This window comes from Ambystoma mexicanum, chromosome 3q, assembly GCF_040938575.1.
Source record: "Ambystoma mexicanum isolate Mex_15411 chromosome 3q, UKY_AmexF1_1, whole genome shotgun sequence".
NCBI lineage: Eukaryota > Metazoa > Chordata > Amphibia > Caudata > Ambystomatidae > Ambystoma > Ambystoma mexicanum.
Window position 1 is genome coordinate 1,117,851,269 of NC_090926.1, and position 23,187 is coordinate 1,117,874,455.

At 51.3% G+C, this 23,187-nt stretch overlaps 1 protein-coding gene across 2 annotated transcripts in view; it reads right to left on the minus strand.

Annotated features, from left to right (window-relative positions):
* The window catches only part of BRD4 (bromodomain containing 4), a 1,521,397-nt gene that overhangs the window by 670,158 nt on the left and 828,052 nt on the right, over nucleotides 1–23,187 (minus strand). For both annotated transcript variants that reach the window (XM_069603884.1, XM_069603885.1), the window contains one exon: nucleotides 17,703–17,755. In XM_069603884.1, coding sequence (XP_069459985.1) covers nucleotides 17,703–17,755 — 53 coding nt within the window. The remainder of the gene's footprint in view (nucleotides 1–17,702; nucleotides 17,756–23,187) is intronic.

Genomic DNA, 23,187 nt, shown 5'->3' on the forward strand with positions numbered 1-23,187 from the left:
CAAGGTAAGAAGTAACTTGATCTTCGAAGGGATTGTGTCCTCCGACGTATTCCTCATCTTAGATAGGCTCCCAAAGCAGTACCAACGTATGGAGGAGGGAAAAAGAATTTAGAATATAGAAATTTAGAATGCCCAATGAAACTGCAAAGTAAACGATAGAATCTAGGGAATAGTGACGTACAAAAGTATGGACCAAAGCCCATGTGGCTGCTTCACAGATGTTACGAATAGGAACACCCCTCTGCAGGGCAGTAGAGGTAGCCATACCATACCCCTAGTAGAACGGGCCTGTAAGCGTACCGGAGGGACCTTACCCGCCAGGCGCTAACATTCAGAAATTGCCAAGATAATCCATCTAGACAAAGTCTGCTTAGTAACAGCGTGTCCCAAACGCCTTCCAGCGTAACCAATAAAGAGCTGATCGTCCACTCTGACCCGGGATATGCGTGAAATGTAGAAACTTAAAGCTCTCCTAGGATCCAACCTATGGAGCCTCTCCTCTTCCTTAGCAGGATGTGGAGGAGGATAAAATGCCGGAAGAATAACCTTCTGGCTAAAATGAAAATTCGACACCACGTTCGGAAGAAAGGAAGGACGAACTCTAAGGACAACCCTGTGCTTATGAAACACAGTGAAGGGTGGCTTAACTGAATGTGCCTGCAACTCCCTCACTCAGAGCGGAAGTGACCGCAACTAAAAACACAGTTTGAAGGGTTAACAGCCTCAAAGGACAAGAATGTAAAGGCTCAAACGGAGCACCCATAAGGAATTTCAGAACAAGGTTCAAATCCCAACCAGGCACCTGGAAAGGTGATGGCGGAAAGACATTAGTGAGTCCTTTGAGAAACTGAGAAATTAAAGGAATTTTGAAACGGGAACACTCCTCAGACGAGCGCTTAAATATAGACAGCGCTGCCAGGTAACCTTTAATGGTAGCCACTTGCAGGCCCCTGTGGGCCAACGAAAGCAAAAAAGACAGAACCACAGGAATATCACATGAAAAAGGATCCACATTCTTAACCCTGCACCAGTCGCAGAACTTTCGTCAACTGTACAGGGACTTTGTTGCTGGCCGCCTGGCCGAGAGCAACACCTCCATCACATCTTCAGGGAGGTCCCAATCCTTATACCTCAACCTTTCAGAAGCCAAGCGTGAAGGTTGAGGGATCTGACCTCTGGATGGAGAACCTGACCCCCCTCCTGTGAGAGCAGATCGTCACAGTAGGGAAGACGACGTGGAGGGCAGATGGACAAGTCGAGAAGGTCCGGGTACCACGTCCTCCGGGCCCACGGCGGAGCAATGAGGATCATCCGGGAACCGAACCTCTGTAACCTCCGCAGCACTTGCGGGATGACGGGGACTGGAGGAAACGCGTACAGCAGTGGGAATCACCACTCTACCACGAACGCGTCTCCAAAGGCTCCTTTTGGAGGAAATTGCCGCGAGCAGAACCTCTCGCACTTCCGGTTGACACTGGAGGCGAAGAGATCCACTTGAGGGGTCCCCCAAAGGGCGAAGATCTCCAGGAGAATCTCCTGAGCCAGCTCCCACTCGTGAGAGATCGTGCTCTGCCTGATCAGAGCGTCCGCCGTCTCGTTGTCGTCTCCAGCCAGATGAACAGCAGAGATCAAAACTTCCTGCTGGATGGCCCAGAACTCGAGCTGCATCGCCTCCCTGCACAGCGGAAGTGACCCTGCCCCCCCTTTTTGTTGAGGTAGTGCATGGCCACCGTGTTGTCCGTTAGAATCAGGACTCTTTTCACGCACAGTCTGCAGAAAAGCCTTCAGGGCTAGCCTGACGACCCTCTGCTCCAACACATTGATATGGAGTCTGGACTCAGACGGAGACCAACAACCGCTGACTGTCAACTCATTGGCATGAGCTCCCCATCCCGTGAGGGATGCGTCCGTCACAATCGTCACCTCCGGCCAGGGCAGCCAAAATGGGGCCCCCTTCATCAGATTGCCTTCGACAGCCCACCACAGAAGGTCCTGGGCTACCGAGGGCGGCACCAGAACAGGGTCCGACAGCCTGCCGGAGGACAGACCACTGGAGCTTGAGTGCCCACTGCAAAGATCTCATCAGCAGACGAGCCTCTGGCCAGAAGAATGCAGGATGCCATGAGGCCGAGCAGTCTCAAGAACTCGGACGCTGGGAGATCCTGGGCAAATTGAAACTTGTTCACCATCTGCTGAATGTGAAGAGCACTCACCTGAGGAGGAAAACACTGCCCCAGGGACGTGTCGAACACTGCTCCGATGTACTGGAGCCGCAGCGTTGGTGTCAAATGGGACTTCTTTAAATTGAGGGAGAAGCCCAGCCTGTGAAGGGAGTGGCAGGTGACGGACAGATCCAGGACTTGCTCGGGAGAGCACCCCCTGATCAACCAAACGTCCAGGTAGGGGTAGACGTGAATCCCCACTTTCCTGAGATGCGCTGCCACCACCACCATGAGCTTGTTGAAAACCCTCGGGTGGAGGTCAATCCAAACGGCAGGACCCGAAACAAAGTGCGAGTCACCAACCGCGAACCTCAGGTACTTCTTGTGCCTGGGATGAATCGGCACATGGAAGTAAGCATCCTTGAGGTCGAGAGACACCAACCAGTCCTGAAGTTGAATGGCCTGGAGGACTTGAGAAAGAGTCACCATCTTGAACTTGTCCTTGCTGAGGAGTTTGTTCAAACCGCGCAAGTCCATGATGGGTCTCAATCCCCTGTCTTTCTTCGAAATAAAAAAATAGGGGGAATACCATCCCTTGTTCCTCTCCGCTACAGGCACCAGTTCTATGGTGCCTTTCTCCAGCAGGGCTTGAATTTCCTGCGCAAGGAGCGGATCCGGACTCTTCAAAGAGAGGTTCCCTGGTGGATTGTCGTGAGGCCTCTGCCGAAAAGGAAGACAGTAGCCGTGGGTTATGATCTCCAGAACCCACACATCTGAAGTAATGGCTTGCCACTCTACAAGATGCTGCGCCAGCCTTCCCCCAACCGGCGAACCATGGGACCTGGCCTCATGACTGAGTGGTAGCGGCTGCGGCGTTGCCTGAGGGCAAAGAGGCAATTGCCTGCACGGCCTTGGCACCTCGAGTACCCTTGTTTCCACCTCTGGCACGCTTACGGTGGCCTCTGACTGCTAGCTCCTCTCGCTTTACTGAAGGACGAGTAATACCGAAAGGAACCTCCCCTCCATTGCTGTCCCCTAGGACGAAAACTGCAGCGCCCAACAACTTCGCTGCAGCTTTGGAGGTCGGCAACCCCTCAAGAGTCTCGTCAGCCTTGCTGCCAAAAAGGTGTTCACCGTCAAAGGGCATGTTGAGGAGCCGTGACTGCACATCAGGAGCGAACCCAGACTTCCGCAACCACGCAAAGCTGCGCATTACGGTGCTCGCCGCCATGGACTGGCTGACACAATCTGAATCTGCCAAGTCCAAACCCGACTGAACGGCCTCACACATGGCATCCTTGCCATCCTGAACCATAGCAAGGAAACCATCCCGTTCGACCCCTTCGGGAACTTGTTCAGCTGCTAATGCAACACAGTTCCAGAGAGTGTGTGTGAAACGAGACAAGGCACATACGGAGTTGGCCGCCTGAAGCGCCATATCCCCCGAAGAAAACACTTTCTTCGCCCAGCCGTCAAAACGTCCGTCGTCCCTATCCGGAGGGATGGTAGGATACGACGCCTGCTTTGCCGGGGCCATAGCCGCCTGCACCACTAAACTCTCCGGAGTGGGGTGACTAGACAAGTAGAAGGGGTCGCTACTGGCTGGACGGTATTTTCGCGACAAAGACTTGCCCACTGCCGGGAGACTCGCCGGAGCAGTCCAAGCCGCCGCCACCCTTCTCTGTAGAGCCATAAGAAACGGCAAAACCGGGTCAGTGGGGGGACCAAGATCAAGGATGTCCGTGAGATCATCCTGAACGAACTCCCCTGGGGGAGCTGACCAACCCAAGTACTCAGTGACCCGTGACATAAGGCGCCGATATGAAGAATCGGCATGAGTGCCAGGCTCCGGCCTACAAAACTCCACCTCCGGAGAAGTGTCCAGTCCACTGGCATCATGCAGTGACTGCCGCAGGTCATCAAACTGGCTATGGCCCGAGATTAACTCATCCGGAACCGAAACCGGAACCAAGCCGTCATCAGAGCCTTCATCACCCTCTGAAATGTACTCCAGGCGGGGTGAGGAAGACCCCTGGGGACCAAAGCAGTGCCTGACTTTAGCCAGAGCCTTCCTAGGGGCTAATCCTGTGCCACGGGGCCCCTTCGACACCACCGCGACGAAAGGCGGCGAGGGCGCCAAACGAGTCGGTGCCGGCGTCAACAGAAATGGCGTCGACCGAATAGGCGTCGACGTCAGCTGCAGCGTCGACACAGGCCTCGAAGCCGGAGCTCCGAGCGTGTCCCTCGACGACCTATAGCCGACGACCCCCTTGGAGGCGGAGCCTCGAAAGAAATCGTTGACGACCTCGGCGCCACAGGCGTCGACGTCTTCCTCGAAGACGGCAAAGGATCACGCGGTCTCGAGCGCATCGAGGACCGGGACCTGGAACGGGCATGGCGAGAACGGCTACCCATGTCTGAGCGGGACCTCTCCCGCGAGCCGTGCCGACCACCCGAGCCCGAAGGCGTACGAGCGGTGTTTCTGGACCGGTGCCGACCGACCCCACTCGGAGGCGCGGATAGACCGGTGCCCTGCGATTCAAGAATCGCTAGCATCTGCTTCCCGAAGGAAGCCCATTCCTCCGGTGTCGCTTGCATGGAGGGATAAGCGACCCACCGATGGGCGGAGTCCTCGGAAGAGGACAGGGAAGGCGACTGAGGCCGGCACTTCCAGGAATGCCTCGAAGAGGTAGAGGAGTGGTGAGACCGACTCCTGGAAGGAGACCCACTGGACTTCCGATGATGACGCGGAGCCCCTCAAGTCATCCGTCGAAAGGCCCGCAGACATCGACTTCCTGGGCTTAGACACCCGGCCTACCGACAGCTTCTTCTTGCGTTCCCGCAAGGCCTTTGCCGTGAGCGACTGGCAGTCGACAGTCGTCCGTATCGTGGGCCTCCCCGAGGCACCAGAGGCAGGTGTTGTGCGAGTCCATGACCGACATCTTGGACCCACAGTCCCCGCATTTCTTGAAGCCCGGACGCGGGGTTGAAGACGAAGAGACATCGCCACGAACAGGTCTTCACAAAAAACCGAACCAGTTCAACGAACCGGGAATTGAAAACAGCAAACTCCAAAGAGTCGAGGCGTACCAAGATTCACGAAGCGAACACGTTCGCAGAAAAAACGGAACTGAGGCTATGGGCGTCGTGCGTCCTACTTATCGCATCAGGTGACGTCGGCCGTCGGAGGAGGTCCTCGAGGACTGCGCATCGACGCAGACGCCAAAGATTTTCCAAAGCAGCACAGGTGTGGACATTACCTCTCATAGATATGGAATACGTCGGAGGACCCAATCCCCTCGAATAACTCCCTACTGTCTGTGTGCTTGAACCCCTTCTTCGCCGGGGTCCAACCCTTCCCTTTGATCCACAGCTCACCTTGTTTTCTTGGATATTGTGCTCTCCGTCCTGCTTTCAGCACAGGGGCGCGTTGATTGATGCGGGCTCGTTGCTGCCTAGTAACTTCACTGGCAAGAGTCCGACAGGTAAGTATAATGAGTCTTTTGAACAGTTCTCCAACTTCGTTCCTTTCCTTCCTTAGATGATGGCCGGCGTCTGGGGATGGCGGCGTGCTGCTGAGTTGAGTAGCGCTGAAGGTGAGAGTGCGATGCGCGATGCACCCCTTTCGTATTTGCATTGAACAGTTCTTTTTCTGTGTCTTTTAGGTGCTGCAATGTTTTCAGCGTGGATGCCGGTTATGAAGAACAAATGCGGTGGGTAAGCGCGGTATGCGGCGCCTCTAGATGTTTCCACGCTAACCTGGAGAGTCTTTTCCCTCTTGCAGATGGATGAGAAGTTCCTGAGACAGAGTTCCCCCAGAGCGGCTGGGATTCAGGTAAGCGTTTGAAGCTCGTACAGTATTTAAAAATAAGCGTAGATTTGCAGAATGCTTACTAATGCTTTTTCTGCTGTTCTTTTCCCTTTTCCTTAGGAAGCGGCGTGCCGGGATGGGAATGACATCGCCGAAGATGCCCGCAGAACAGAAGGAGCAATGAATGATGGGCAGACGCGCCGCAAGGTAAGGCTGTTCTAACGGTGTTCTTGCAGGAGCTGAGCGCAGAAGAAAGATGCAGGCCTACTGGAGACTGATCCGAACACGGCGAGTGTCACGCTGCAGGTACAGAAAACACAAAGCATGTTTCTCAGCCTGGGTGTGGCTTGAATAGTCTCTGGGTATCCCAGGTGTCTCTGGGCTGAACCACACCCAAAAGACTAGACCGCACATGCAGTTCTGGGAACCGAAATATGTGTGGGCATCCATCTTGTCCCCATCAATGCACTTCAAGTCCAATCCCTAATGTTATCCTATGGGAGTGAGCGAGTCTGGTGCAACAAGCGCCAAGTTTGACTCCAAGTGGGTCTTTAGAGGGATGGAGAGGCCCTTGAGGGCCATGTAGGTGATCGTGGCCTGGCTCCAGTCTGACATCTTGGAGGGCTGGGGACATGAGGGGCAGGAATCCTGACAATACCCTTGTTTACCTGTAGAAAAGGATCGACCTCTATGGCACCCTTTTCATGCAGCGTCTTGACTTCTTGTAGCAGGATGCACAGATGTTCTGGCATCAGGCGTCTTGCTCGTGGAGGTCTGAATCGGGGGACTGTCCGAATTCTATAAAGTACCCGTGGGCAACGGTCTTAAGTACTCACTAGTCTGTAGTTATCCCCTCCCATGCTTTAAGAAATTATGTTAGCCGGCTCCCGACCAGGGATGCATGGGAGGGGACCCGAATCTGTGGGTCATTTTTGGCCCGAGGATTCTGACCCCTTCCTTTACCACAGCGTTGGCCTCTTGGGGGGATACGGGCTGGTGCAGCTGTTGGCTCCTTGGGTAGAGGACCAATTATTTCCCGAGCTGTATTGGTTCTGAGGGAAACATTGACCATGAAAGGGCAGTTTAGACCCGCTCCCCCTCCTCGGAAAAGGCCTCTGGGTGATCTGATCCAGAGTCTTGAGGGTATCGTGCTCTATCTTAGGAGTTTCGAGCGCTTCATGAAACGTGTTTCCAAATGAATTAGTCTCCTCCTCCCTACTTATTTATTAATGAGGCTTGAGTCTCTAGTTTAAAACCAGAGTTGCATAAGCATGCGTGCCTCCTTAGGAAGGTATCTTGAGCCAAGGATCTGCGAGCTGTCTCTGCCGCATCCAAAGCTTTCTTAAGGATACTCTGATTAACCTGGCTGCCTTCAGACACCATGGAAAGCAGGCGAGCTTGCAGCGATTCACGGACTTCTTGAAGGCCCTCCTGTAGCATGGCTCATTGTGCATCGGCATAGCTGGCCAACAAGGTTGTATTTGCGATGCGAGTGGAAAAAGCTGCATATAGCCTTTTACACTCCTTGTCAGGGGGTGCCTCCCCAGTTGATAGGGGTACCCCTACTCTCTTCATGGTTGTTACTACCAGTGATCTAGAGTAGCATGACCCCTGCATCAATAAAGAAGGGGCCAAATGCTTCTTGATCATATTTAACTGAGGAATAGCTTGGCTGGCGGTTTTTCTTTTAGGTGTCTTCCACAAAATCAGCTTCTGAAACGGCCACCTGGGTAGCAATATGGAAATGTTCTGCTACTTTCCTTAAATCGTTGAATGCCATTTGGTCGTCGACCGGGGAGGTTTGTCAAGTGGGTGTGGTTGGGGGGAAATCGAAGCACAAGGCATCAGGTTCCGGTGTTGGAGCAGGTGACTGCCAAGGCTGAGGATCAACCGGGTAGAGTGGTCTTCCCAACCCTCTGAAGTCCAAATGAACATCCTCAGTGTCAGCAAAGGGATTTTCATCTTGATTGTATAGGTCCACAGGAACATCGTCCTCAGCGAGGTCATAAATATATTATTATTCTTCCTCTTGAGAAGGGTCAAAGACTTTCTGAAGCTTAGCCACAGGGTGAGGGTACTCCTCTTTGGGCCTTTTGGACATGGATTTCTCAGAGTTCTACAAATCACTCTAGCCTCTCCATACATCCCTCAAATTTCTCCCTAGTCCAAATAGATGAACCAGAGGGGACCAGGGGTAGAAAGGGCTCCTGTAATGGATCTTCTGCCGGCAAACGTCGAGATTTCTCTTTTAACGTCGAAGAAATCCCTCCAGTGTCTTCCGAAAAGTCCTTTCGGGGGACCGACGGTTGACTCATGTCCTTCTGTTAGTCCTTGGGCCTCTCCGTGGGTTCTGATGAATCCTTTGGCCTATCCCTGGATTTTGACGAATCGTTGGGTTTGTCCTTGGGTCTCGATGAATCCTTGGACTGTTGCTTCTGACCATCCGCCGAAATAATCCTAGCGCTGCTTTCCGTAATCACCTAGGAGTCTGGAAGTTAAGTTCGGACCTACGGTTGCGCGGTTACTTTCGGCGGAACCGGGGCCTTCTCGGCCATGGACGCTTTCTTCCGATGCCTCTCGGCGGACTCCTGAATATTGAGGGCAGCAACCTTCAATTTAGAGGGCCATTCGCAAGGCACACCTGCGGTTGCGGGGAGAGATGCCGATCCCGACGATCAGCAGGCACGGCTGAAATTATCTGTGTGACCATTGGCACATCCCTGGGGTTGTGTTCTTAAGTGTGTGAAGCGTGATGCGTCTTTGTCCCCGAGAATGCTATGCCGAGAGGTCAATCGCTTCCGAATTGGAGGCCTGTTTGCCACTTAGCCCCTCGTCACAATCGGCGGTTGTGGCAGCGGGAGAACTAGACTCAGCCTGCAACATTCTGTAGGCCGCCCACTGCTTAACATGGCACTCCTTCAGTGTCTTCGGACGCAGGCGCTTGCAAGCCGCACAAACCGTCTCATTTAAGGGGCAAACAAGGATTACACTTGCGCTGTTTATCCTTCCAGGGAAATTTGGCCTTACAAGAAGGACAAAACCTCAAAGGAGTTCTCTCCATAGCCGAGGAAATAAATAGTGACGAAAAGACCCAGGGAACGAAGAGGAAAGGGAGAGGCATTCTTAGAAAAGGAAATGTCAACCCTGACCCCACTCTCCCTACTGTGTAGGCCGGCCAGAAAGCCCTGCCACGTGGTCGGTAGCACCGATCGGAACACTGTCCGTCGAAGATCTGTGGAACTGTCGATGGAAGGGACGGTAGGATAATATTCAATAACTTTAATGATATACGACCAAAAGTCAAAGGATAACAATATCAATGTCTCTGGATGAGCTTCACATAAGGCGACCAGTATGCTGAGCGGGAAAAACCAATCTGAGGGACCTCGACGCGTGAGGGATTTTGGGTACAATACACGTCACGTAGGGATAGTGTTACAGGCACGCCCATGTTGACGGCCCCTTTCGATTCTTGAAAGACAAGATGCAATACTCCCTGGATACCACTGGATGTCGGACTATGTGCACAGCATGTGATTCTAAACAGATTAATAAGCACCAGAAACAAGTGTTTCAGAGCACGAAAAGGCAAGGGAGGGCAGGGAAGGGGAACAAGGGAAGACAAAACAATGATCTTACTAGGCCTAGTGACATTGAGAACAGGCAAGTGCAGGGGAGAGGGAAGGGAGAAAGTGCAAGGGAGAGGGGAGAAATGGAAAGTGCTGAGCAAGAAATACAAGACAAAAAGGGTAGTGCAGACGGCAAGTGCAGGTTTTGAGCACAGACAGGGGGTTTCTGGTAAGTGCAGGTAAGGGGACTGTAGGTTTAAAGATACAGCCTAAGTGCAAGTTTTGCCAGGGGCAGTGCGGTTGAGTGGCTGGGTGGGCATGGACCTGGCCCGTGAAATCAGAGGATAAACCAGGTGCACTGTGCTGAAGCAGACGGATCAGCAGGGGAGAGGGAGAGCAATGGCAGAAGCAAAGAGGAGTCTTGAGGTGCTTCCGGGACCGGAGATGGTTCTCCTCAAGTTTCAAAGTAGCATGGTGTTCCAGATGGAGGTCCCTACAGAGGAAAGAACTAGCAACAACTTGTTGCTTGGAGAAGCGACTGACCCAAGGGGCGAGGAGGAGCAAAGAACTTGAGTAGGAGGGTATTTACGGAGGGAAAGTTGAAGGTATTCTGGATCCAGGCCCCAAAAAGCCCTATGGTCGAAGCAAAGGGTCTTGAATTGAAGGCTTGCAGCCACTGGAAGCCAATGCAGAGATTTCAGGGCTGGAGAGATACGATCCCAGGGCTTGAGGCCAAGGACAAGTCTTGCAGTCCTGTTCTGGATGAGGTACAGCAGGCAGAGAGTAGAAGCAGGCTGATTTAGAAAAAGGCTGTTGCAGTAGTCCAGCCTGGAGAGAACCAGAGCTCTAGAAACAGTAAGCTTCTGGGGGAAGGAGAGGAAAGGAAGAATTACTTTTGAGGCGGTGCAGTTGGTAATTTGATTTCTTAGTGACGGAGATGTGTGGAGAAAAGCAGAGTGTTGAGTCCAAGCTGACCCTGAGGTTCTTCGCTTCACAGGTGAGGGCAGGAGGGTGGCCAAGGGAGGCCGTCCAGAGAGTGACAGGAAAGAAGGGTGCAGGTGTGCCGATGAGGAGAATCTCTGTCTTACTGGCATTAAGGCAGAGATCATTGGAGTCACACCACTCCCAGATAACAGAAAGACAGTCGGAGATGAGAGGAGGAGAAGAGGTGGCAGAAGGAAGCCTGAAAACGAGTGGAATATCATCTGAATAGCACAGAAAGTTGGAGAAGAGAGCAGCAATGCAGTGGGCCAGGAGTGCAAGGTATTGGTTGAAAAGCCAGGGAGTGAGGTTAGGCCCCTGGAGAACACCACAGGTAGAAAGTGAGATAGAGGAACAGAAGGACCCAATTTGGACCTGGGAGGGCCGATCAGAGGAAAGAGGTCAGCCAAGCCACGGCCTGACCAGTGATACCCAGGTTATCACGGAGACGGTTGAGAAGGGAGGCATGGTTGACCGTGAAGGCAGAAGAGAGATCGTGTAGGATGAGGACAGAAGGGATTTTGGAGTCAAGGTTGGAGAGCAGGTCTTCACATATGTTCAGGAGAGCGGTTTCATGCTTCTGGCAGCTCTAAAGCCTGACTGATGTTCATGGAGACAACCAACAGAGTAAGTGTGAAGATTAAGCTGGGAGATGGCCAGCTTTTCCAGGAGTTTGCCCTGGAAAGGAGTGATGAAGATCGGGTGATAGTTAGCCAGGCATGAGGGGTTGGCTGTGGGTATCTTCAGAAGAGTGTGCACAATGGAGTGCTTCAGAGGGGAGGGGAAGGCTCAGGGTGCAAAGGAGTGGTTGCAGATGTCGACCAGAGCAGGAGCAAGGGTGTCAATGTGGTTCTGGTCAGGGGAGAAAAGAGGAAAGGAAGAGAAAGAGAGAGGGGGTGTGGCTCCAGGCTGGTCAGAGAATTTGCAGAGACATGAGGGGGCAAGGAAGAGAGGGTGGATATGATGTCCTGGGTTTTTGAGATGAAGTGAGAGGCAAGGGCATTGCAAAGGACCTGCGAGGCGACAGGAGAAGTAGAGACTGCAGCAGGATTGGCCAGCTCCTTGCAGATTTTAAAAAGTTCTGGCGATTTTTTAGATGACGCGGGATTGGATGTAGGCTCTCTTGGTTTGGATAAGGAGCTGCTAATCCATTTGGAGAAGGCAGCAGGATGGTTTGTCAGATGATGTACAGGAAGCACGCATTTCCTCTCAGCACCCGTGAACTTGCGTTTAAGTGTAACTAGGTCTGAATCGTACCAAGAATTGCACTTGGCTTTGGGCTTAAAGCAGATCCTCATGACAGGTGCAAGAACATCAAGAATATCAGAGATAGAAGAGAAGTGCATGGAAAGGGATGTGGAAAGGTGAGAGTCAGCAAGAGAATGAGCAGGAGGAGTAGGAGGAGGGGGGGGAGGGGGGGAGAGAAAGTGGCGGTGAACACCTCAACTGACACGCGCTTCATGGTCAGATGACCGAGAAGATAGGTGGCAGTGTTGGAGTTGGCTTGGCCTGAGGGGTAGAGAGGGAGTGATCACTCCAGGAGAGAGGAGTGGTCAGAAGGATGGAGAGGGGGAGGTCAGATCAAAACATCAAGCGTGTGCTCTGCAGTGTGAGTAAGGCCAGAGAGGAGACTAGAAAGAGTCACAGAAATCACAAAAGAGTCCGGCGACAGCCGTTGAATGCAACAGCTGTGGCCATAGCTCTGATTGCATGGGCATACATGTTGGCTGGAAGAGGTTTGTGCTGCCCCTCATACGCCTCCTTGATGGCCGAAACCATCCACCTAGCTATGAAGTCATGGAGGCCTGACAGCCCGGCTTTGACCCATTGAAGGTGACAAAGTGCGTCTGATTTGCAGAAGCTCTTGATCCTGTCGAGGTAGATTTTTAGAGCACGCTTGACAAAGACAGTGCACACCCTCCGAGCGTCATCTTTGGGGTCCAAGAAGTAAGTTGGTAGCACTATCTCCTCATTCAGGTGAAAAGAGGAGACAACCTTTGGTAAAAATACAGGGTGAGTTCTAAGCACCACCTTGTCCTCAAGAAAATTAGCATAAGGCTCTGAGGCCACAAACAACTGGATTTTACTCGAGTGCCGAGGTGATGCGCACCAGGAGGGCTGTCTTGATGGTGACTAGCCCGATGTCCACGGACGCCATAGGTTCGAATGGGTTATGTGCCAGGGTGCCGAAGATCATGTTAGTCCCACACAGGGTGTGGTTTCTTGATGGGTGGGTAAAGCCGAGTCAGGCCCGCCAAGTGTCTTAACCACGGGATTAGAGAATGAAGCCCCCCCCCCCCCCCCTCGAGTTCCTGTAGGCGGCAATAGCCACTAGATAGTTGCGGCATGTGTCTACCTGCAACCCAGAGTGTGCAATGTGTGCCGAGAAGGATAGCACCTTGATCAACTTCCAGGTCAAGGGATCCACCTCCTTTGATTCTGCCCAATTACAAAACTGCACTTGGTTTTGTATTGGCTACTGGTAGAATCACCCCTAGCCCCTTGTATAATGCTAGGTTGGATTGAGACAGAAGCAGATGCCTCATCTTGACTTGTTCAGGAACCAGGCCGCAAGGGCTAATTACTGGGGGGAGGGGTAGATGACTGTGCCTCACTGCTGCGAAAGTAGGGGCGCTGGACCTAGCAGAAGGTGCTAAGGGCCTGATCCGACAGGGAGTAGTTCCGAGAACCATGGTCTTGCTGGCTACCACTGATCCATCGGGATGATAGAGAGGTGCCGGGCATCATGGATCTTGCATTTCACCCTGTGCACCGGACGTGGGGGTGTGGGTTGGAGGGAAGGCATACACGTTAATGTTGTTCCACTGGATCTGCATCGTGTCGCCCAGGGAGCCCCTGCCCTGTTCCAGCTAGGACGTGAACTGGGGTGACCTATTCCAGGTGGCGGAGAGGTCCACCTGAAAAGGGCCCCACCTTTCGAAGATTCCCTGAAGGACCGGTTCGTTCAACTGCCATTTGTAGTTGTCCACACCGAGCCTGCTGTGCCTATCCGCCTGTGGTTTGGAGTCCCCCCAGTGCAGTATTGCTGACAGGTGCATGTTGTTTACCAGTGCCCACTCCAAAATGTCGACTGCTAGAGTGCATAAAAGGGGGAGACCTGGTGCCACCCTGCTTCTTGATGTAATACATGCTGATGGCGCTGTCAGTCTGAATAAGAATCGCCTTGCCGCTGATCACAGGGAGGAAGGCTTTGAGAGCAAGCCAGATGGCCATCAAATCTAGCCAGTTGATGTAAGCCGCCTGCTCCTGGCGGGACCACACTGTGGACGTTGTGGCTGCCCAAGGTAGCTCTTCAGCCTTCTAGGGCTGAGTCTGTGGTGATGGTGTCCTGAGGCGCTGGTTGAGGGAAGGGCCTGCCTATCCGCAGGTTGCTGTGCCTGCTCCACCAGACAAGGTTCTGGTGGAGATGAGGTGGGATGCTGACCATCTCTGCCTGGGAACCCTTCTCCTGGCTCCAGGAGGCTGCGAAGTGAATCTGCAAGCACCTCATCCGGAGTCTCATATGCGCCACAGAGGGGAGAAATGCTGCCATGATGCCCAGGCGGTGTTGGTACCAAGCCGAGTTCACTGCTCTGCTGAGAAAATGTCCTGAGGCCTTCTTAATGTCTGATCTTGTCCTCAGATTGGAAAATTATCTCGGAACTCGTATTCCAGATGAGACCCAGGAACATTAGACTCTGCGTGAGCTCCAGCTGTGACTTCTTGAGATTGATGGAAAATCCCAGCTCATGTAGTGTATTCAGGAGGGCTGAGGCGGTGCGGTGCACTGCCTCGGTAGACCTTGCCCTGATGAGACTGTCTAGGTATGTGTAGATGTGGTGACCTTTGGTCCCGAGTAGGGTTGCCAGCGCATTCAGTCTTGTAAAGACCGTGGGGGCATAATTAAGGCCAAACGGTAGAACCTTGTATTTGAAATGAAAACCCATGATCCTGAACCTCAGAACGGACCGATGGGGCTGCCAGATCGGGACATGTAGGTAAGCATCCTTCAGATCCACAGAGCACATCGAGTCTCCCTCTCACAATGTCTGTGCTATAAGCGCTGGGGTAACTACCTTGAACTTTTCAAGAGGGAGGGAAAGGTTCAAGGTGGAATGGTCCAACACAACTCTGGTTCTTGTTGTGTATGGCAAAAATCTGTGAATAGAAACCCAGACCCCGCTGGGAGGGTGGGACGTCCTCCACTGCCTGACTCTCTACAGAAGTCTTTCTGCCAACAGAGTTGCTGTCCCAATCCGTAGGAGCGGAGGGGAGGAGAGAGGAGAAGGAGGGATAGAGAGCCGGAAGCACGTGGATACTACTGAGAGGATCCATTGGTCTGTGAACCTTGTCCGTCAGCGCTGAGAGTGAAGAGCAAGCCTGCCCCCCACCGGAGACTCGTGGATCCGGGTGGCTGTGTCATGCCTTTTTGTCCTCCAAGGCTGGGCTGAGGAGGAGGACTGGAAAAAGTCTTTGTGAGCCTCCGTGTGCTGCTTGCGCCTGTGCTAATCAGGGATCTGTCTGGTTGTTTGGACTGTCTCTCCTGAAACCGCCGAAAGACCGACTTTCGTCCGAGCGCTGGTGTGTCTGGCTATATTCCTTAGGGGTGGATTTAGTGAGGATCGATAAGGATTGCCAGTCTGAACTCTTCTTATCGAGTTCCTCGCACGTGGCAGAATGGAACAGATCCCCACCCTCGAAAAGGAAGGTCCATTATATGCTCCTAGACATCATGGTTGAACATGGTCATCCGTAGCCTGGCCATCCTTCTCATGTCAGTAGCAATAAATATGGCACAGCCTGAGGTGTCAATGTGAGCCACCGTGGACTCCATTATGTCCTGTGCCACTATTATGGCTTCAGCCAGGCCAGCCATGAACCGCGCCTGGCTCTGCAGAGGGAGCTCGGGAAGGAAATCAGCGATCTCTTTCCAGAGACTTTGATGGACTGCAGCCAGCATGGCGTCCACATTGGACTGGCGCAGATGGAGAGAAGCGTTGGAATAGATTTTCTTTCCAAATGCTTCCAAGATCTTCTCCTCCTTACCCAGGAGTGCAGAGGCTGATGTAGCCGATGACTGTTGTGGCTTGGAATAGAGCCATGACGCGGCAATCACCAATAAGTTGGGCTGGCGGTGCGCCGACAGAAAGAGGTCACTCTCCAGTTGCCTAAACTTGGCGTCAAGGCGCTTATTGGTAGGCTGTGCAGTGTGTGGTTTGAGCCGTCCTTTTTTTGTCATGCTCCACCATGTCCTTTAGCATTGGAAACCCCGTTATAGCTGTGGGGAGCAGGGTGAGGACTTCTGTCAATACCCCCGCCACTGGTTGTTTAACCTCAGGCTGAGGGAGGCCCAAGTACTCTGCCAGGCATGCAAGCGGTTCATGAAAGGCCTTGGCCGACGAGGGTGTCCGTATCCGTATCCACCAATGTGTCCTGTTGGTCCGGTGCAGCTGGAGGAGTGCTTGGCGCAGGTGGCTGTGGTGTAGAATTTTTTTTTCCAGACATTTTTTTTTCGACATTTTGTAATTCGACTTTATCACTATAAACCACTGGCGGAGGCATGGGAGCCGGTGTTATGGGCACTGGCGCAGGCAGCTGGAGCTGCATTGAACTCAGAAGCGCTGGACCCAAGGGTGGGGTGGCCGTGAGTGCTAGCGGCAGTAACGGAGAGAGCATGCCTCTGATAAATCCTTGATGATGATGCCCATCTGCGGAGACCTCATGAGAGTCAGGAATTTTTCCAAAAACCTGTCTTCACAGGACGGCAGAGCGGGCATTGGAGCAGGGCCCAGAGGTTGCTGACACCTGGGCACACACAATCTTGCTGTATGCAGGTTGTATCTGCCCTGCGACCCTGACTGATATGCCGTGGGCCATATCAGTGATGGCCCACGGGTGATGACTGGTGTTGGGGCAAGCCGTCATTATGTCTGACCTGGCGGCCATTTTGTTGGGCTGCATGCCACGTGCGTGTGTTGTGGCGCTTGCCACGCAGGGCCCGCCCTACTCTAGGACTCTTGTGCAGGGTATGCCTCAGCCGCCATCAGGACGGGGCTTGGTAGACAGAGTGCCCTTGGCAGTGGTGCTGGTAGAGCTGCATACAGGCGTCCACTCAGACATCTGTCCAGTATTAGGGCATAGCCCCTTGCGTTGAAACCTGGTAGTAGAACCTTGCAGTCCCTCAGCTTAGTCACTGGTAGGATCTTGCGACCCCTCGGTCTGATGGGCGGTAGCTGAAGCAGCCTCAGTCCCTACACTGGTACTAGGACCGGATAGGTCCCTCCCGCTCGAGCACTTCCTGGGGTAGGAGTCGCCTTTGCCGGGTGGGGATGAAAACAGTGCCCCTACCTTGGGCCTTATCTTGTGCTTGACTAATTCCTTTAAGACCTCTGGAGGCGACCTTCCGAAAAGCTCGCTCCACCTGGCTAGTTTGTTCTTCAGAGCACGTGGTGTCAGCATGTCGCACGTGGTGCGGCCCTCCCAGCCGTGGTCGGGGCCAAGGCGGCAGAGAGCGTGGGGGTCAGACGTAGGTAAGAGCCCTTCGCAGACTGGACACCTGCTGAAGCCCGCTGATGTTGACATCCACCGGGGAGGAGCGTGGCGCATGAGGACAGAGGTACCTCATTAAAGACTAGAAAAAAAAAGACAAAAGTAATTCTCCGGGGAAGAGCTTTTGGAATTACTAGGCCAGAGGCCCAACACAGGAGCGCTGGTGAAAGCGGTCCATTCCCGTCGATGTAGAAAAGAGGACTGAGGAGTGGTGCCGGTGGGCGTATTCAGGGGAGCGCACGCTCCCAGGATCATGCCCACGCACACCTCTAAATTTAAAGGTAAAGATGATTTTTCTGATGGAAAAGGTTCCGTCTCCCGTCCCTAGCGAGGGACGCCCATGCAGCATGGAGGAAAGGGGGCGTAACGTAGGAGTATGTTATGTTTGTGTAACTTGGTGAATGTTCTTGGAATGAGTTGGGGACAAGCTGATTGCGTGAGGGTAGGCGGTGGCTGTCCCTCACATAAGAGTGTGCTTTGATACTACTGGGGCTTTACTATCCCGATCCTGTAATTTATCACTGAACTACAGTCAATCATTGAGGAAGAACCACAAGCAACAAATCTGACCTACATCAGCTCCAAGGTTAAAAATGTTTTGAGTTTATTCATTTTGTAAGACAGCCTTACCTTCTTCTGCTCTCGACCAGAATGCACTTTTTTCTTAGGTTTTGGAGCAATTTCTGTGGATAAAAGGAGATTTGTTTAGGAAAAGTACCTACTGAAACACGACATTCAGACTAACTTAACTGCGGATGAAATGAAGGTTCTTTTAAAAACTGGATAAAAGCAAATAAAGGCACCATTATGTGAATCTATTTAAAACATGCCAAACGGTACCATGAGTGAGTTTATAGTTCCTCAAAATTTTTGACATTGTAAGGGAGAATTCTCAGAAATGTGCCAATTCCTTTCTAACTTAGAGACCCCCTGCACTTTTGCTGGACTTTCTGTCTTTTAATTTATAACCTGGAGAGAGTGTTAGTCAGAATCCTGTGCAGTTCCTTTGGGGACCACTGCAAGAAGATTAAGACTACAGGAGTAAGCAGTAAACCCAATTGGTAGCAGTCTGTACCACCCAGATTTACCTGGTAGCTGCGGCTGAGCAGTCAGACTTCTCTCAAGAAGAGTAGGGCAGTATACAGAGGATACACAATAGGGCTAAAAACAAAGAGCAAGCAAACACTGACCAGAGCTTGGTATCAAAAGTATATAATTATTTATTTAACACACACTTAAGGAAATACACTAGCACTATAAATAAAGCAAGTTCAAACAATCAGAAAAGTATACACACCTCCCTTAAGAATTATTAGACAAGTCTAAGTCAAAACACCACTATTTGTAAAAACAGATGCGAGCGTGTAACTTAGATGGCACTCCAATAATTAAGTAAAAGGGAGAGAAAAAGGCAGGTCATGAAAATAAAACAGTTCCCAACACTTTTAAGAGGCCAAAACAAGTTAGTGAAGGCAGAGTCTACTGTAGAGCCAAAGTTCATAGACCAGGCCCACTTTAAATGGAGCAAGGTGAAATGTGGCCAGGATCACACAGTTTAGAAATGCATTCAAGTCTTTGTAAAAATGTTCAAAAGAGGTCAGGTTATTTCAGAAGGCAATGTTAGGTCTGGGGGCCAACCCAGTTGGAAAGCCGAGGATTTAAGCGTCACCTTTAGCAAACCGTAGAAAGGGAGGCCAGGTGGAACACAGTACCTTTAAAGTTGAGGAAGCTCCAGCGGCAGTTGAGACCAGCCGCAGAGTTTGTCAAATAAAAGGTGCATTCCTTTCATTCGCGGTCACAGTGGTGAAGCTTGGCTATCCGGCCGCCGTGGTGCCTGGCACGGGCGATTCGACCAAGAGACGTCCTGGAAGGTGAAAATGGCAAACTGGTTGATCCCACCAGCTCAGAGGAAGAAGACTTTCAGCAGAAGATCTTCTCTTGTCGTCGGGAAAGTGGTGAGGTCGTTGCAGCAGGGCTCCACCGGTGGCGTCGTCGTTGCAGATGGCTCAGCTTCTCCCCTCTCCGGATTTCTTAGGTCCTGTAGCGACTTCTGAAGTTCCAGTCCCAAAAGCCCTGCTTTTATGCAGAAAAACCCCTATTCAACAGCCTAGCTGTCACTCATACATGCTAAGTGGTGAGCCGGGCGGCTCACCTCTGGGCCAATCAGAACAGAGTGCGACTTGAGTTGCTAAGGCAACGCAGTCCAGGGTGCCCATTCCCTCACCCACACATTCTGTGGAACCCAGACAGAGTGGCACCAGTTGGAGGGCTTCGGTGGAGAAGCCCGCCAAAAAGTGGAACAAAGGGCCCGACCTTGGTTGGAGTTGCAGAGACAGACAAAAACGCCATTTTAGAAAAGAGTTCTGGTGAAAAGACCCAACCGGTGATTTTATATTAAAACAATAAACCGGCGGTATCTTTAACAGTGCACCAAAAAGTGGTGCGTTTAAAATCAATGGGAAAATCCCATAGGAAATATTCCGGTGGAATATTGCGTGTTAACCACTGCTACCAGCCAGAAACTCGACAAGGAGGGACTGGACAGTGCCCCCTTGGAAACAGACCCAGGGGCAATCGAATCCAGTACTTCCACAATAGGATTGTTTGTACTGGTTCGGTTCACAATTATGCACTAGTAAAGTCAATGGTGACTTTACATGCCCTTGGAGACAGTAGTTAGTCCCAGGATATGGAGTCTATGTTTGGGGGTCACTATGACATCCCTGTGTTACTGCACTGAGGGTGCTGTGTAACCCATACACTAAAACAGATATCCTATGGAGTAAAAGACCCCATAGCCCATAAGCACACAAACACACAATAAGTCAAAGACACAGCTCAAATCATGCCTAAGAGTGGAAGAAAAAGTCTCACTCTTAGCAGGAGAAAAAAACAAACCCCAAAAATCCAGTAAAGCTGCTGGGGGACTCACTAGGTTTGGGAAATAAGCCTTATCAGAGAATTCTCCCTAACAGAGACAGACCTTTTTCCCCCCACTCTCTCATGTATTTTTCTGTGATTTGGACTTATGCTTCTTTTGACTTTCGAGTCTGACAAACTCCATAGGCATCATCTTCACATTGTGACACACAGCACCTTCAAGTGCAGTGGCACAGGGAAGTCTCTTGGATTTCCCAAAGGTTTAAAAACCTTCTCTTGGTGAAACTACTGTTTCCAAGAGCAGTGACGTGAAATTGACTTTACTTACTTTTTGTAACTTTCGAGGCCTAGCACACACTTACCATAGGCTGCTGGAGGGGTTTCTTAGTATCCCAATTCTCTAGTTGCTCATGTAACATTTTTGTGTTACCCTTTCTATAATTAATGGCTGCTGGCAATGGTTTACTTTTTACTACCATTTTGTGTTTCTACTGCGGGCTGCGTTCGCAACCACGGTAAGGCACCCATGGGTGCCCATTTTGTCAAAATGGCCCCAGTCTTTTTTCACCATTTCTTTTTTGGAAAGCTCCTTGAGATTTACTGTGCGCCAAACCAGGTTTGGTCCCTTAGTTTGTTTGGTCTTTGGCGGGATTCACGAGTGAAGCCCGCCACTGGCTCCAGTAGGTCTGGCAGAGGCAGGAAGTGACGTAGGTGCCCGAAACTCCCTATGTTTAATCCCCTTGGTTACAGGAATGTACCCTAAAGGTGACTGGCAGGCCACCCTGCTGTGTGATTGACAGCTAGGCTGGAAAGAATGGGAGCAACCTGCATAAAAGGTGAGGCTTTTTGGCTTGGAAGGCGGAGTCGACCACTGGACGAAGGAATCCTAAGAAGAACTTGGAAGAGATGTCTGCTGCAACTCCTGGATAGTTGGTTTGCCCGGTGAAGCCCTGCTGCTGTGCTGAAGCTCCGAATTCGTTTTGACTAGAGAAACCCTGCAAAGACGACTTCTCCCCTTGGTTGGTAGGATCAATCGACCACAAAGTGAACTTGTCTGGACATCCTCTCGAAGCTGGCTGTACTTCCACTGCAGCTGGAAGCAAAGTGACATGAAGAGGAACACCAGATCGAGTGCATCGCTTTTAAGTTGGACCTGAACACCAGGAAGGTCCTACGACTGGCCAAGCCTGAGCCACCTCAACAGAGTGTTGGACCCCAGATGCAGGGAAAGTCTGAAGTTTTATCCGAGAACCGCGGTGTTGCTATTTGCCGTAGACGTGAGGAGCTGAATCCACGAAGTGCCACTGACTAACAAAGTAACTCACTGTAGTGCCTACCTTACTCCCAGTCCATAGTCCCCTTTCCTCCATACTTTTGGGACATTGCGTCCTGAGGGACAGGACTTAAGCACATTTTGTAAAAAAGCAACAAATTGAAAAATGTGTCGTCCTCTTTTTACGAAGGGTACCGCATGCGGCCGTAACCCTGCCCTCCTTAGCTCCGCCCCGTGCATCGCCCTTCAGTACTTTTCTATCGCCAGTTCTGAGACCATTTATGCAATAATAGAAGATACTTATTAGAGGGGACAGCGAGCGGCCGTGTGGAGGAAAGGGGTATATGGACTAGGAGTAAGGTAGTCACTACGGTGAGTAACTTTGTTATACTCATACGTCCCGTCCCCTTTCCTCCATACTTTTGAGAGATAAAAGCACTCCTTCCAGGAAAATGGGTGGATGGAACACCTTTACTGAAAGAGGTTTTTAAGAACCGCCTGCCCGAACTGAGCATCGGCGGTGGAGCTCATATCTAAGCAGTAATGCTTACAAAAAGCTGATGGGGAAGCGCACGTAGCTGCTCTGGCAATGGTTTCCCAGGGAACATATTTCTGGAAGACGACAGCTGCCTTGCCCCGCAGCAGATGGGCATGAATTCCCTTTGGAGGCTGAAGGCCCTGAACAGTATACGCCTCAAATACAGGAAGCAATCCATTGTGCGATAGTTGCTTTCAAGGCCGGCTTTCCTTTCGGATCTCCAAAGGTCACAAAGAACTGGGAAGAGCTCCTAAGTTTAGATGTTCAGTCCAAAAAAAACTTTAGAGCTCATCTGACATCCAAATTATGCAATACCCTCTCAGGATCCGAGGACAGGTCTGGAAAGAAAACAGGTAAGGAAATCGACTGGTTCAGATGAAAATCGGATACCACCTTTGGAAGGAAAAAGGGATTAATCCGGAGGACAACCTTATCCTTGTGAAAAGTGAGGAATGCATGTTCTACAGACAGGGCCTGAAGCTTGCTTACACACCTTGCCGATGTCACCGCAATCAGAAAAGCCATTTTCTACGAAAGGAACCTCAAGTCCACCATAGCCATGGGCTCAAAAGGTTTAATGGCATAAGGTAGTGAGGACCACATTCAATTCCCACTTTGGATGCAGGTTGTGCACAGGTGGATAAAGATGCAATAGACCTGCAAAGTGTCTTAATGACAGGGTTTGTCAATGAAAAAGAGAAAGTCTGCGGACAGGTAAGCGGCGATAGCCGACAAATAAGTCCTACAAGACATGTATGCCTGAAGTTGCCAGATGAGAAACGAATGACAGGACTGTGTCGATGGTAGCTTCTCTGGGGTCTAGCTGCTTAGCTAAACACCAATGACCTAACCGCAGGCAGTTGCTCCTATGCTGAGACATTGTCGAAGGTTTTCTAGCCGCCTGGATAATACGCACATTATCCGCAGACAAGTTGAAACTTTCTAAAGATTTGAACTCTGACACCAGGCCGCCAAGCTGAATGATGGTGGGCAGGGGTGCCACATCTGCTGATCGCTCTGGTGAAGCAGGTCGGTGTTAGGCAGAAACCTGTGCAGTTCCCTCTGGGACCACTGCAAAAGATTTAAGACTACAGGTGTTAGCAGTAAACCCACTTGGAAGCAGTCTGCACCGCACAGATTCACTGTGGTAGCTGTGGCTGAACAGTCAGACTTCCCTCAAGAAGAGTTAGGCAGTATACAGAGGATACATAATAGGTACAGAGGTACAATAGCACAAGCAAAAACTGACCAGAGCTAGGTGTAAAAGTATAAACTTATTTATTAAAAGGTAAACTCATAAATTACACTAGCACATTAGAAAAGATAAGAAAGTCAAACACAGTTACTATTACTCATATGTACATCCCTAATCGTTTGTTGGACAAATCTAAGTTAACAACACTTATTTCCAACCAGAGGTGAGC